Source organism: Aspergillus nidulans, chromosome VII, assembly GCF_000011425.1.
Source record: "Aspergillus nidulans FGSC A4 chromosome VII".
Classification (NCBI taxonomy): Eukaryota; Fungi; Ascomycota; class Eurotiomycetes; order Eurotiales; family Aspergillaceae; genus Aspergillus; species Aspergillus nidulans.
The window spans coordinates 4,181,973-4,196,768 of record NC_066263.1 but is presented as its reverse complement, the minus strand read 5'-3'; the positions used below and the strand labels follow the sequence as shown (position 1 = coordinate 4,196,768).

Genomic DNA, 14,796 nt, shown 5'->3' with positions numbered 1-14,796 from the left:
GCTTCGACTGCGATCAGTGCACCGGAGGCGTTCATTTCTATGCTTTCTGTAGACAGGAGGTTTTGACGGTAGACCAGGATACGGAGTTGGTTTGCTTGCAGGGCGAGGAGGACTTGTAGCATGGTGTTGTTGGTACGGCCAGTTGAGTCTGAGTGTGCTGTGTCTGTATTCTCCCCCGTTCCAGGAGTAGTAGGAGGGTCTGGGCTGAAGCGCAGTTGACTGGGGATAGATTGGATCCATTGCTGAACTTGAAAGTCGAGGTAAGAGCAGTAATCGGACGTTGCGGCCTTGGGTCTGCTGCGCCATCCCATGACGAGACTCCAAATTTTTGTGCTCAGTCGAGCGTAGTTGATCATGCAGGTGAGGTATGGGGTTGTGGTGCCGGGTTCAGGAAGGTTTGTGTCCATATCTGAGTCTTGGATTGCAAAGGGGAGGCCTGTCCCGAATGACCATTTACGGTCGAGCACGTAGATACACCAGAAGAGGCGGCTAGCGAAAGTCCATTGCAGTTCGCCGGGGAAGACGCCCCCTGTTCGGAGCCAAGTTTCTTGTCGATGTAGGCCAAGTTGCATGGAGCCTCGCACTGCCATCCCGATGAGGCGCCAGGAAATGACTTCGTCGTCGCGGTAGGAGTGGAAGATAGACTGCATGTTAATATTAGTATGCCAAAATCTGTATGATACGGAGAAACATACCAGCAGGGTCAGGATGAGAAGTTCCTTCATATCAACTTCTGGTATTTTCACACGCGTCGCGAATCGGTCCTCTACACTATCAGCCAGGAACGCAGCCCGTTCACTCCGGCCATGGGATTCAGCCAGCAGCGCCGTGGCCAGCAGTATCTTCAGCACCTCCACATCTCTAGCGAAGAACCACTCTTGGTCCGTTATCACCGGCGGCGTCGGCCCTAGTCCTTTTCCATCTTTATAGTAATCATGCACATAACTCCGCACGCTATCAAGGTCGATACACGGGTACATCACACCCACATTGTTCTCGTACACCGTGACCAGCCGGAGCGCTTCTTCCTTCCCTAGACACCCAAGAGGATCATTAGACATCGCCTCGACGTCCGACATAACAGCAGGGCTTGTTGCAGATGTTGAATCAGATTCCTCAACATCACTCTCATCCGCTGTGGCCACAGGCCTCTGCCGCGGGGTGATTCCAAACTCCGCACTCGTAGGGCCCACGTAGTCTGGAGAGCCCGGCCGGTTCATGAGCCGCTGTAGCCCAGTGCTGACCGAAGACGATGAGACAGAAGCATTGTGACTGGCGCTCGGCATGGCGGATGCCGATTCCAGCTCACGCATTCGCGCGGACATGGCCTGCATCTCACGGCGCAGGGACTGGATCTGCTGATCGACTGTCCTAAACTTATTCGAGAGTCTAATGTCACCCAATGAACGTGAGCTTAGCCTGTCAGAGATTGTATGATACGATTCCAAATGGATTAACTCACCCGCCATTTCCATTCTCAACCGTCGGCGTTGTGGGGATATTAGTCGAGGCGTGGCTGCTAGGGGTGTAGATGCATTGAGCTTTCTGGCGAACACATCGCGAGCATACTGGTAAACCGTCGCACTTTAGCTTGCGCCGTTTACACTCGTTACTTTCGGCAGTTAGGAAAGCACAACAAGTTGCTGTGAGGAGGAACGTACCAGGCCAGCTGCGTGTACTTGGCTCGTTTTCTGCTCCGAGGCAGTTCCGAAGGGCTCGATCTTTTGGATGAGCTCTCCATCATGCGATGGAAAGCGAGCCCAGGCAACCGCTATTTCTAGAAGCTATCCCCACCTTCATATGAGTATGATCCTTAAGACCTCAGGGCGGGAAGTGTCTACCATGGCTGGTGTTCGGAAATTGAACAGAAGAGGTCGGTTTGCATTCCGAGACCCACGGTTAGTGCGGAATTACAAGGATGCTTATGCATTCATCGTCATGTGCATAAATCTAGGATAGAGTTTTCAGAAAAGAGCACTACTATATTTTGATTCATGCATATACATCGCATCGTTATCATACAACAAGATATCTACTTTAATCCGCCTTAAAGTTGGGCAGTTCGACAGCACTCGGATTTACCTACAGTCCTTGACGCCTCGTTCTTCAATGAGGGCACATCCAATGACGGATTCGCCGTGAAGAAGTCAGCCGGTTTGATCATGAGCTGGAAGATTTCCACAGGCCTAACCTATTGTCAGCGCTGAACTCCGTACTAGAAGGGGAATGCTTACATGACGGGCCAATCCTCGATGCGAGGGTTGTGAGTTATGCCAAACGTACTCCAGACGACTACATCCGTGTCGACGACCACATCACCACGCTTGACGGCGTCTGATACACCATCAACCTCGCTCTGACTCTGAAGCGTGTAGCGACCGCCTGCATACAGCTCGCCATCCCGGTGCTGCGTCACCCAGACGTGGTGCTGCGCGAATTGCGCTCGTTTGGCCTGGGTGGAATTGGGGTCTGCCAACAGCTTCTGAGTGGCCAGAGGGATGAACTTGTACCCAATAGGCTTCTGGCTGATAGGGTTAATCTTGTGAGGGTTGATCATCTTGACGGTTCGGTTCAGATCTGGAGCGGCATCAAAGTAGCACGCTCTTTCCACGGTCTTGGTGTCGACTTTGTAAAAGTTTCCGTTGGGATTAGTAGCCTCATTCATCGGGACTGGGTGCGATTCTTCAATCTGGACCGAGTTCTTCGCTCCATCAATGGCCGGGTCTATGCGAACACAGAAGATGTGCTGGTGGTTCTGGGCCAGGACACCTCCACTGACCACATTACCGTAGTCGCTGACCTTCCCAGCGTCAATGTTGACGACGTTCAAAATTCCCGTCGCGCGCGCCTCCACGGTGATGCCGGCGGACTGGTCGAACTTGTAGGCGAATACGTACTCGTAGTTTGCAAGAGTAATGATAAACTGAACCACCAACTCACGATGTCTTGTAACCACGGCACGACCCGTCCTCCAGTTAGAATGCTTCCAGCCAATGCCATTATCTTGCTCGTGCAGACAAATGGCATTAGGGAGTTTCTTGGCAGTACCGTCGGCACCTGTGATGATGGCGTCGAAATACTTGATGACTCCAAGACAGTCACACCCGATAGACAAATTGTTTGCCATGTTACCGCCGCCGCCGTCACCGAAGTCGAAAGCCTGCTTACGGTGGTAGGGGGGCCGAGGATCGGCATATGGAACAGTCTAGGCAACCGAGCAATTAGCTCGTTCTTATGGTCTGTCGAAGCGACTCACCATCTCACTAATACTCAAGCGGTGCATCACACTGCGGCCGTCGTACCACACGTCATGGATAGTCGCGCCTTCCCTAGGATTGAAGGCAACGCGGAAACGCCACTTCTGCCACTCGACTAGCGACTCATCTGTGATGCGGAATGAGGGACCCTCGGGCTGAACGACGTTCAGTGGCTTGAGATCCTTCCGAGTGCCTTCAGGAAGCAGTTCAGGCACATAGTCCGACCCCTTGCAATGTCCGATAATGTCACGTTTGAAGGTCTGTTCCCGCAACCCGTCTCCTTTACCACCCGTAGCCGGACGGTCGACTCGGATGATCTCTTGTGTATGCGCGTCCATGACGGGAATGAGCGGTAGAGGGTAGGAGTAGAAGTTGGCGTCGGGGTTCTTCTTCGTAGCATCTTGGGCGAAGCACAATCCTTGGAAGAACCGTCTGTTTGGCTCAGCTAGATCCAGGCCACCGTACGGCCAGGGTTCAATAACGACCTCGAAGCCCGGCGGTAGGTCGAACTCGGCGAGGGCTTCCTTAAACAGTGGCGAAGCAAAACAACGTTCCACAAGCACATCGAATTCGCTCCTATGAACCTGTTAGCGGGGCAGGTCACATGTCCCTGGAGGATTGGCTTACAGAGTCAGAGCAGCATGATGCTGTTTTCCAACGACCGTATGCTTAACACACTTGGATGCCACAACATCTACGAGTGACTCTTCGTACGAGGGCACTCGATCCGCTCCGATAACATCGTACTGGCACAGAGCCAACCGCGGAGGACGAGGCGTTGTTGGGCTCAGACGACCGGCATGTTCAAGAGCAAGGAACTCAAGCAGCTGGCCTTTTGGGGGTTCCTGAAGGTAGATCTCACGGAAGTCGATAACGGTGTTGGGGTGCTGCGCAATCACGATGTCGCGAGCAAGGTTAATTTCATCCTCAGAGAGGATGGCGAGGGGATGGGGTTGAGGGGCCATAGTTTCAGTTGTGAAAAGAATTATTGAAAGAATCTACAACGAGGGAAGCAGTCGCTTTGTAGTAAATCATTCAGGTACTTTGGCAACGGCCCATCCGACCCCTCTCGGAATGCTCGGAATACACGCGGAACTTTCCGAGCTCCGCACTAAAGCTTGAGGGGAGCTTCAGAAGTCGGCTGGACTTGCTGGATACAGTTTAAAGCTCATGGCTATATCAGCCCATCGATATTGATAATTTAGTGCTGATAAGCTATCGCCGCTCGATAACGAACTTGGGAACCTTTGTGAGGTATCATTCAAGACAAAGTCGAAACCATCGTTGAGGAAGACTAGAAAGACTCCAAACCACGTAAAATTTATTCGGTGGGAAGGAAGATAGGCTGAAGACCCTCGTATGATCTAGGAATATATGTACGTTGTACGGAGTTTAATGTCTGTCTCTTACCTACAATGGTACGACTCGTCGATTACTGCAGCGAATTTCCAGACCGCCCGATTTCACGCCCGCCTCCATTTATATATATCTGACACGCTCAGAGCTATTGTCCTCAGATTCAATCATCATCAATGGAGTACAATCTCTTTTGCTACAATTTGGTCCCCGTATGAGATAACATAAAGCCTAATGCTGCCATTAGGCTTCACGGAAGTGCGGATTATTTCGTGTTATGCTGTCACTCCCAAGCCGTGGATGAGCGAATCCAAGGCCAGAGTCGAGGGGCCGGTTGGTGATGATGACGGCATCGGCGGCACATAAGCAGTCTAGGTTGTCGGTTCGTTGCATGGAAACTTGAACAATGTATGAAATTCTCCAAGTCATTGGTCGCGTCAAGTCGGGCTTATCTGATGAATCCAAGGAATGAACCCAACTACGGTTGCTTAGAAATCCCAATCGGCCAGCGAGTCAGCCAAGAACACAGACTGTTGCTTACAGTCTTAAGTGCCAGCTCAGACCTCCTTTCCTTCTCAATCCTTCAAAAGAAAAAATCTCCGGCGTCAACGTCCATTCGTCCAATGGGCGATTTCTCCAGATTATTGAATATTTGAAAATTCATACGTCCGCAATGACTGCACGCCATGATTTCGAGGCCGAGCCTGTTTCCGAGGAGGCTGCACACGATGAGCAGACGCCTCTACTCGAACGCGATTCCGAAAGGTCAGCGGCACCGCCGTACTCGGTATCGCACAAACGAGGCTTGTTGATATGTCTCGCCATGGGAGCATTGATATTCATTCAGGGTATTTGATTGAGGAATTCATGCAAAAGTCACCAAGAACTGAAATATGGCCTAGCCATGAATATGACGATGATGACGACGGCGCAATCCGAGATCGCGACGGATCTGAATGCTTTCGCGGACACAACCTGGTTCAATTCGGCGTTTATGGTATTTGATCAGCTCCACAATTCAGTGATCTTTAAGTCCTGACCGTTTCAAGATCGCCGCGTCAAGTATGACTCCAGTCGCTGGACGCCTGGCGCAGATATTCACACCCCGCAACTACGTTCTCTTCTCTTGCGTTCTACTAGCGATTGGTCTATTTATCACTGCTGCAGCGCCGAAGCTATCCGTCTTTCTCTTGGGCCGGGCTGTTAGTGGTACCGGCGCAGGTGGTCTTATGGTCACCGGCATCATATTGACATTGGATCTGGTGAACAAGAAGCGACGCGGCGTATTCATTGGCATAGTTAACTTTGGAATGACTATTGGAGTCTCTTTGGGAGCAGTCCTCGCCGGGTTAATAGTCCCGAAACTTGGATGGGTAAGCTTTTCGCACTTTACAATTGAGGCCCGAGCCTAACATAGTGCCATTCAGCGAGTTATATTCTGGGTCCAGGCGCCAACGGGCTTGGTGCTAGGTCTTATCTTGTTTTTCGCCATTCCGTCACATCCAGAAGTCGGATCTGGAAAAACAAAATCAGCATCTTTAGTGCAGAGGCTAAAGAATATAGATTATGCGGGGGGATTGACCTTGGTAAGCCCTGAGCATCTGCACCTCAAAATGCGGGTGGCTATTAACTACTCTTAGGCAGTGTCTATCTTCCTTCTATTATTCAGTCTCGCTTCCCCTAAAATACCGGTTACACCGATCATTTTGTCCTTCGTTGTCTTCGCTGCATTTTGGATCATCGAGTCGAGATTCGCGGCTGAACCCATTGTTCCAACGGAAGTACTAAAGGCGCGCAGCGTCTCACTCACATGCCTGGCTGCATTGTTAGCCATGACTGCCCGCTGGGCAGTCCTATTTTACACCCCCGTATACGCAATGGTGGTTCGAGGCTGGTCTCCAGCCTCGGCAGGACTGATTTTAACGCCTACGAACATAGGTTTTGGTTTTGGAGGATTATTGGTGGGATGGCTGCATATTCGCCATGGAGAGAGTTACTACTGGTGAGGTTACCGTATGGCTGTCTCCCGCGCTCTCATTAACAACAACGCAGGTCAAACATCATTGTATATCTGTGTTTCGCCGTCGCAAACCTTCTTCTCTACAGCCTCTCCACCCAAACCTCTCACACAGCCGTGTACATAATCGCCATGTTCGTCGACGGCTTCGCAATCGGCGCATCCATGAACTACACCTTCGCCCACATCCTGTACTTGACCAAGCCAGAAGTCCACTACATCGTAACCGCTCTCGTGGGAATGTCCCGCGGCTTCGCTGGCAGTTTCGGCTCAGCGATGGGGGGAGGATTTTTCCAGCGTGAACTCAAGGCAGGGCTGGAAGATGGGTTTGCGAGGCACGGGTTGTCCGGGGAGGAGGGGCTGATTCACAAGCTTCTCGGCAGCCCCGCGCTAGTTGGGTCACTCACTGGTGCAGAGAAGGAAGTTGCCATGCAGAGCTACGAATACGCCATCAAGATGCTTCTTCTGGGTGGCTTCGGTATCATGATTGTTGCGTCAATTGCTCAAGCAGGGACGGGCCGGACGGCGCCGGCTCCATCATTGTCCGAAGAACCCAGTGCGTTGGGGGTAGATAATTCGAATAGGGACTAGAGCGTTTACATCTGGTTGATGGCAAGAAATGTTAAACAGAAAGACCGACATAGATTTCATAGTTTAATCTTTCTCTAAATGGATTCATGGGTACTGTGCTAACGTGCTCGCCGCGCACATTCGCGCTTAGTACAATCTATCTACAGCTGCAAAAACTTGCACACCCTTACAGCAACGGCCAAAAAGCGAAACCATGTATATACGCATGGCTATACAGCAAAAAAAAAATACACAAAAAAAAAAGATTCGACAGGACAGAGATTCGAACTCTGGACCCCGAAGGGATTAGATTTCTAATCTAACGCCTTAACCGCTCGGCCATCCTGCCAATTTGCTAAAAATATAGCGTCATTCAGATACTATGTGGATTCAGAATTATTTTTATTCTGTCACGTGGTATTACAATTATACAGTAAAGAATTCGCATCCTCTTGGCAGAATCCGCGCTTGCGGAGACAACCTGGAACGGAAGCCTAAAATTATAGCAATCAGTATGCTAGTTTAAAAGCCAAATCTGTTATAGGAACAATATTGCCCCTTTCTTAGCCTTGTTAAGAAGTATCCATTTGCGAGCTAGGTGTTCAGCCTTGGCCCCTACACAAAATTAAGCAGTCTTCAGACCACTTGTCACTGCAGTATATGGGAACTGTTATTGTTTTAACCAGAATCTCGAAAGGTACATCACGTTTACTGGCTGATACGGCTAAGAGGTCACCGGAACACAATGTGATGTCGTACTCGAGATCCAGGGATTGAAGTATTAACTTAATTACCCGAAATTTCACGCCTTAATCTTCAGGTTGTGAGCGGAAGTTGTGACACGTGATCAGTCCAGGTAGCGTTAATCGCTTCTGTATGTCTTGACTTTCAACAAAACCTACCAAGCTTGGTTTACAACATTGTCGAACTTTTCTACACCATATTCGCATATCAAAGTTTATAAGAACACATACTCGATATGCCACGCGCTGTCCGAGGTACCATAACCCCGTCTCTGCCCGGCCGATCGCACTAACAGCTGAGCAGGAGTCCTCATCGAATGCGATCCGTCAGTAAAAGCCATCATTCTAAAGTACGATGAAGAGCGACATGATTACATTGTCGAGGATCTGGACGATGACCGCCATCTTGTCATCAAGGAGAGTCAACTGCAGAATCTAAAATTGCGCCTAGGAAGGGTGAGGAGGGTTGCATCGTCATAATGGGATTGCGGTCGCTAACGGGTGTTACTCACCAGGAACTTGACGAGAAAGTTATGCAACCTGAGGAAGAGGATTCGGAGTAAATCATCCATACACCACATACGCTCCACTACTGGGTTCTCCTTACTCGAATTCAAGCCTTCGCTTCCGGATGACTCCTTGCCGCATACGATTATTGAACAACTGGCTGGACATGTACAGCCTACTGGAGGAGATGCGGAGGGAAACAGGTTTGAGGCCACCTGATGGTGACATTCAAAACGACTGGCGAGCCCAGGCCTGGCTGATGTAGTTACATCAAGAATCTCTACTGCAGGCCGGCTTGTGGCATCAGCACGCCTGGATCAGGCTATAGATTTCTGGTTTTTCGAGCGATAGACCAGTTTAGAAGTCTCTGCTACTGGCTGAGTAGGCGTCTTCATCTACGGATATGCACTTGGAGCTGGTGCTCAGCCAGAACCTGCTTGCCTGGAAATGTTCATGCTTTTCCATGCATGTGCCCAAATGTCAGAAAAACATTGAAGTAATCATTTGTTTAATCATCAATGAGGAGATCAGTGTTCATTTTCCTCATCCTTTCCCTATCCTTCGATCAGCTCTGTTGTGGCGAGCTTCTTTGTTGTCACGTGATTGGTCGAAGGACCCAGAATTATCGGGAGCTTCCGAGAGGCTTTATCTATAGGCGTCTTGGCGCTTCTTGAAACATCACGGTCCATCCAGAAGTATCGCCCTATATCGAGAACAACGATATCTGGCGTCATCAAGACGTCTCTTATGCCACCCGAGGACATAAATTGCCCCTGGACTCCTCATCTAGCTCGACCATCATCAAGCAGAGCAAGCAATCATCTAAGTATCAACTCAAGAACATAACAAAGCCAACAATCCGGAACCACAACACAAACACTTCACTTCTTAATACTATCACAATGTCTCTGTTCAGAACCATTCCTACCCCCGGAGACTTTGCTCCTCTCTTCCGTCTCCTGGATGACTACGACAACCACCGCTCCGCCCGCGGTCACGCCTCAGTGCAGTCTTTTGCGCCTCGCTTCGACGTCCGCGAATCCAACGAGGCCTACCATCTTGACGGCGAACTCCCTGGTATTCCTCAGAGCAATATCGACATTGAGTTCACCGACCCACAGACCCTGGTGATCAAGGGCCGCTCCGAGCGCGAGTACCACTCCTCCAGCGACGACAACAAAAATGATCAGGCCGATACAGAGAACCAGGCCCGGGGTGAAAGCAGCGAAGTTGCAAAGACCGGCGAGAAGCAGGTATCCACCAAGAAGGCTGCCAACAAGTCTCGCTACTGGGTCAGCGAGCGCTCTGTCGGCGAATTCCAGCGCACCTTCACCTTCCCAACTCGTGTCAATCAGGACGATGTGAAGGCCAGCTTAAAGGACGGTATTCTTTCTCTTGTGGTGCCCAAGGCTGTGCCTCCGACTGCTAAAAAGATCACCATTCAGTAAGGTGGTTTGAATGCAGCACGAGCCGACCACAGGCCGTCCTGAGCTGAACAATCAACACGATTGTCTGATACGACGTTACGACTTTCCGACTTTTTCGCCGACCTTTTTTCGCCTTTCGATCTGGATGTCTAGGCTATTCCGAACATTCAACAATCCAACTTTCCAACTTTCACTGAGTTGCAATGATAGCATAGTTCATGGGGATTTGCTGTTCGAACTTTTACCTTTCTGTCTCTACTGTGCTGAAGTCTCTAATATCTGCACTGTCCCTACCTTGTGTACATTAGTACAATAATGAATGATAAAGAAATACAACTATAATATTTTTTTTCAACTTTCTATCCGCTAGTACAGCTTGAAATCGTAGTCGATTGTTATGGGTCCTTACCCATACAAGGACCTTAGACCTTAGTGACTCGGCCAAGGCCTACGTTGTCTTGAAGGCGGAGAGTCACCTGTAAGACTTCCTCATGACAGCAATCCCTTTTTCCTTTCTCCTTTCCAGCGACTCCTTCTTGTACGTACGGCACGTCTAGATAGGAAGATCCACCTAAATACGTCCCATTACATCAATAAAACGTGAAACATGGGAGGTAAGACAGCGTAAACAAGATAAAAGACGAAGAGGGAAGAAAAGGAAAGAAAACAAGAAAGAAAAAAGAAATAAGAAAAGGATAACTAAGAGCAGAGGTAAGGAATTTGTTGAATGCATTAAGCAATTACCTCCGCATATAATATATTTTTGGTCTTTTAGCATATAGGTTGTTTAAAGTAAATCTACTTCATCAATCCGGCAGGATGGCCGAGCGGTTAAGGCGTTAGATTAGAAATCTAATCCCTTCGGGGTCCAGAGTTCGAATCTCTGTCCTGTCGATTATTTTTTCCCCTTTTTCTATATTATACCTATTTTTTTCAATTTTTTCTCAAATATATATTGGCCTTAGATCCAGCTAGTATTATATATGTGTAATAGACAGTTTTTCAGATGATTGTCATGTTCGAAACTACAGTTTCTCAAAAGTTGGCTTCCGTTTTTGGATACCCGACAGTAATGCCGATTGGACGTCGCTGGTCTGCAGCGCGGCACTGTTCCATACCGCTGTGTATCGGAGACCTGAAATGTGGCTATCAGTACGAACTGAGAACTTGGTATCGAATGGCATCCTCTTTAACCCCTAGCGAACGCTCCGGAGGAGGAGGAGAAGACGGGAATCTGAACTTACCATCCTGCACCGTATGATCCCTCGACCAATTCAACAGCTCTTTCGTCCCTTGCACCGCCACAGGGCTCTTACTTGCAATAAGAGCCGCAAGCTCAATCGCCCCCTTAACAGCCTCCTCCTTCGTTTCAAATACACGACTAACAAAGCCAACGCTCAGTGCCTCCTCTGCCCCGAACAACCTCGCTGACAGCGCAACATCCTTTACCCAGCCATAGTTACCCACGATCTTGGGCAGTCGGCTTAGTGTACCCACGTCCGCCGCAAGCCCAATATCCACTTCTTTAACCGCGAAGCGCGTATCTTTCGCACAGAAGCGCACATCCGCAGCAGAGGAGAGGTCAATCGCCAGACCGAGTGAGAAACCATGCATGGCGACGATGACGGGCTTCTCGCATTTCTCAATGGATGAGACGCAATCTTGGAACGAGCCGACTTCGCGGCGGAGGTGCACAGCCTTGCGCGCGGGGTCACTGGCCTTGGAGTCTGATGATAGGAGGCCCTGCGACGCGGCTTTTACATCGAGGCCGGCTGTGAATGCTTTAGTGCCAGCGCCGGAGATGACTATTGCGCGAACGGCGGGGTCAGTAGAGAGCTGGGCGAAGAGTTGGCCGAGTTCGAGCCACATGCTACAAACTCATATAAACGTTAGCTCATCGTTGCTCCGTAAGGTTATGAGGGACGGGAGGGGTAGCTTGTATTGCGGACATACGCCTCGAAGAACGCATTTAGCTGGTTCGGCCGGTTGATCTCGACGTGGGCGACATATTCTTGTGGGAAATTGATATTAAAGTATTTGGGCGAGTAGTTTGAGGCCATGGTGTGTATTTTATGCTCGCTATGTGTGGCTGTTGTGTTGCTGGGCCTTCGATGTGATATGCAAGTGGTCTCAATATATATCCAAAAGGGCTAGTTGCACAACCTCGGCTAAAATTGAATGCAACGCGGAGCGATGATTAAGCAGGCCAGTTGTTCTTTATATCAGATAGGAAATGGGTTAGACTATATCTCGCTCGCAATAGAACCCTAAATATAGCACGAGAATAATATTTGATCGCATTAACAGCCAGGCCAGAGTATAATCACAACATGCGGAGATGGGAGCAGCATGTGGGGAGCTGAAACTATTTCGGTCATCGGCTTCACGTGCCTCGGCTGCAGATAGCAAGCAGGTTCCCATCCAGCAAGCTTATGGTCAGTAATTGGAATGCGCCATAGATACAGAGGCAGGGTAACATATTCATTAGGCCTACTTTGCCTTGTTCAGATGGCGGTCACCTACACCGCAAATCAGGCAACAACAGTGCCATTCGCGATTCAGAAGCTCTCAAAGTCAGCATGGTAAAGCGTTGAGAAATTGAGAATACAAAAGCGGAAGGAACGATTATGCTGGTAAATTATCACTTTATATAGAGTAATGATTGATAGGTAGATGTCAACAAGTAGATGGGGAGTGAGAATATCAACAACAAAAAAGTTCGACAGGACAGAGATTCGAACTCTGGACCCCGAAGGGATTAGATTTCTAATCTAACGCCTTAACCGCTCGGCCATCCTGCCAAATTACTTTACTAGGCGGTGAATTGTATGTTACATGAGTTTGAAAAATACTTTATACTATTGACACCGAATGCTATCGTTTGACGCTATTGTCTGAAGAATGATGTCTGAGGAGCTATTTCCAACCACGCGAGCATCCCCACTCCCACTAGTCAGTACTACAACGCACTCTCTACTAATCACAGGGAAACCTCACTCAGAGATATCCTAATATGGTACCAAGGACAACTCCACAAGGAGCGAGTCTTCCAAGAATGCAAGCAACAAACAAGAAATTGATCTTTCCTTTCCCGGCATGATCACTTCGCTTGTCTATAACCCGAAACCAACCTGCACATGGGTACTCCTCCGAACTATAGCCTTATTGAAGAGTCATGCAGAATAGCAAACGGGGTGCTCCGCTCATCCTCATGCACCCACAGTGAATAACGTATAGTGGACGGGGTTTCTGATAGGTGGAGAAAGGGTCTTGGTGGTTTCACCGGGTCGGCCGATCTTCTTCAGCTGGATAGATTCGACGCGGGGAACAGGCGGCTGACAAATTCTGCATGACGTGCAGTCCACAGAGTATGAGACCCTTATGTCGTGCTCGGCGTTTCGCTGTTGCTGCTGAGCGGTCTGTGCGAGGCCTACCTCTTCCTTTCCCTCGTTCTGTTCATCTTGTAGGTTGATGTACTGACAATCTACTGGTTCTAACAGAGCAAAGGTTTTGGTATCCTGCTTGACCGAGGCTTACCCGTTGTGAAGGAGAGGAGACCGCATACGAAACCGACACGGAGCAATTCGAAGAGTTCTGGCCCCAAAACGACAAGGCTGACTGTTGCAACTCTGGAGCTATCCTACTAGTCATGACAGACGTCATGAAACAGGTCTCCGCTGGGCCGAGTTTCACACTTCCTCCCCCGGAGTTGATGTGGGGATCGGGAAAATATTCGACAGTTTGACAGGTAAACCCTGCGTCGGGGGCTCAAACGCCGAGGCTGCCAACATGTTCCACGTATAGGACGTTCTACCGTGCTGAAGGAAACTGGTGGTGTCTGGATTGAGGGCTGTCTAAGGAGCTAGAGGTTGGCGGGTATATAAAAGAGGCATAGGTTCGTTGGCGGTAGGTTTGTATCTACATTCAACAGAAGCAAGCCAAAGTCTCGAACCAAGACGCAATCGTCTACTGCAAAAATGAAATCCATCGCTCTTACCTCTCTTTCTCTCCTCCCGTCCGCGCTGGCGCAGACAATTTACTTGGCTGGTGACTCCACCATGGCGTCCAGTACTCCTGGTAAGTGTGGCTTTTGATTGACCTTAAGAGCATCATGCTGACTGGCTGACTTTACTAGGATGGGGTGACTACATTGCCGACAGCGTCTCGGTTGAAATCTCTAACCAGGCCATTGGTGGTCGTAGCGCGCGCTCCTACACCCGCGAGGGCCGCTTCCAGGCCATCGCCGACGTCCTTCAAGCAGGCGACTATGTTGTTATCGAGTTTGGACACAACGACGGCGGCTCTCTCTCCAACGATAACGGCCGTACTGACTGCCCTGGCGATGGCGATGAGACCTGTGAGACCGTGTACAACGGGGTGGCCGAAACTGTCCTCACCTTCCCAGCGTACATCGAAAATGCGGCGCTGCTGTTTCTGGAGAAGGGTGCCAACGTCCTGATCTCCAGCCAGACGCCCAACAACCCATGGGAGAGCGGAACATTCTCCTACACGCCGAACCGATTTGTCGGGTATGCCGAGTTGGCGGCTCAAAGGGCAGGAGTAGACTATGTGGATCATGGAGCTTATACAGCGAGCATCTTTGAGGCGCTCGGCGCAGACACGGTCAACTCGTTCTACCCGAATGACCATACGCATACTAACGCCGAGGGCTCCAGTGTTGTTGCTGATGCTTTCCTCAAGGCCGTTGTGTGCAGCGGGGTTGCGTTGAACGATGTCTTGACAAGAACTGATTTCGACGGTGAATGCTTGTAATCAATTGATGGGTATAGTGGCCCGTATCTGGGCAACAAAATAACAAACAACGTTGCAACAACAAGTATGTCGTATATGGTTACGACTGAAACAGAAGCTACACAGTTAACTTAGAAGGTCGTTAAGTTTGTCTATGACACAAGATG

At 49.7% G+C, this 14,796-nt stretch overlaps 5 protein-coding genes across 5 annotated transcripts, besides 1 other annotated feature; 3 read left to right on the top strand and 2 right to left on the bottom strand.

Moving 5' to 3' along the window:
• Window positions 1-14,796: part of a sequence feature (contig 1.43 127..338545(1)) that runs on past both edges of the window.
• Window positions 1,990-4,222, bottom strand: ANIA_02532 (copper amine oxidase; the record flags this gene model as incomplete). Its single annotated transcript, XM_050613077.1, has 4 exons — window positions 1,990-2,186; window positions 2,235-3,205; window positions 3,257-3,833; window positions 3,885-4,222. 4 exons carry the CDS (start codon window positions 4,220-4,222, stop codon window positions 2,048-2,050), a joined length of 2,025 nt encoding a protein of 674 aa, XP_050468919.1. The 3' UTR covers window positions 1,990-2,047.
• ANIA_02531 (putative MFS multidrug transporter) lies at window positions 5,287-7,268 on the top strand (the record flags this gene model as incomplete). The annotated part of the gene is made up of 6 exons (XM_050613076.1): window positions 5,287-5,378; window positions 5,516-5,610; window positions 5,781-5,986; window positions 6,041-6,199; window positions 6,254-6,615; window positions 6,720-7,268. 6 exons carry the CDS (start codon window positions 5,287-5,289, stop codon window positions 7,219-7,221), a joined length of 1,416 nt encoding a protein of 471 aa, XP_050468918.1. The 3' UTR covers window positions 7,222-7,268.
• Window positions 9,261-10,226, top strand: ANIA_02530 (small heat-shock protein). The gene has a single exon (XM_655042.2). It carries the CDS (start codon window positions 9,353-9,355, stop codon window positions 9,896-9,898), a length of 546 nt encoding a protein of 181 aa, XP_660134.1. The 5' UTR covers window positions 9,261-9,352; the 3' UTR covers window positions 9,899-10,226.
• On the bottom strand, window positions 10,903-11,937 carry ANIA_02529 (enoyl-CoA hydratase/isomerase family protein; the record flags this gene model as incomplete). The annotated part of the gene is made up of 3 exons (XM_655041.1): window positions 10,903-11,012; window positions 11,122-11,747; window positions 11,831-11,937. 3 exons carry the CDS (start codon window positions 11,935-11,937, stop codon window positions 10,903-10,905), a joined length of 843 nt encoding a protein of 280 aa, XP_660133.1.
• On the top strand, window positions 13,855-14,650 carry ANIA_02528 (rhamnogalacturonan acetylesterase RgaE; the record flags this gene model as incomplete). The annotated part of the gene is made up of 2 exons (XM_655040.1): window positions 13,855-13,954; window positions 14,013-14,650. The coding sequence occupies 2 exons, from the start codon at window positions 13,855-13,857 to the stop codon at window positions 14,648-14,650; spliced, it is 738 nt and encodes a 245-aa protein (XP_660132.1).

What these genes read in the sequence shown, in the direction of transcription:
- ANIA_02530 (XM_655042.2), top strand. Translation starts at nt 9,353, where the DNA reads ATGTCTCTGTTCAGAACCATTCCTACCCCCGGAGACTTTGCTCCTCTC.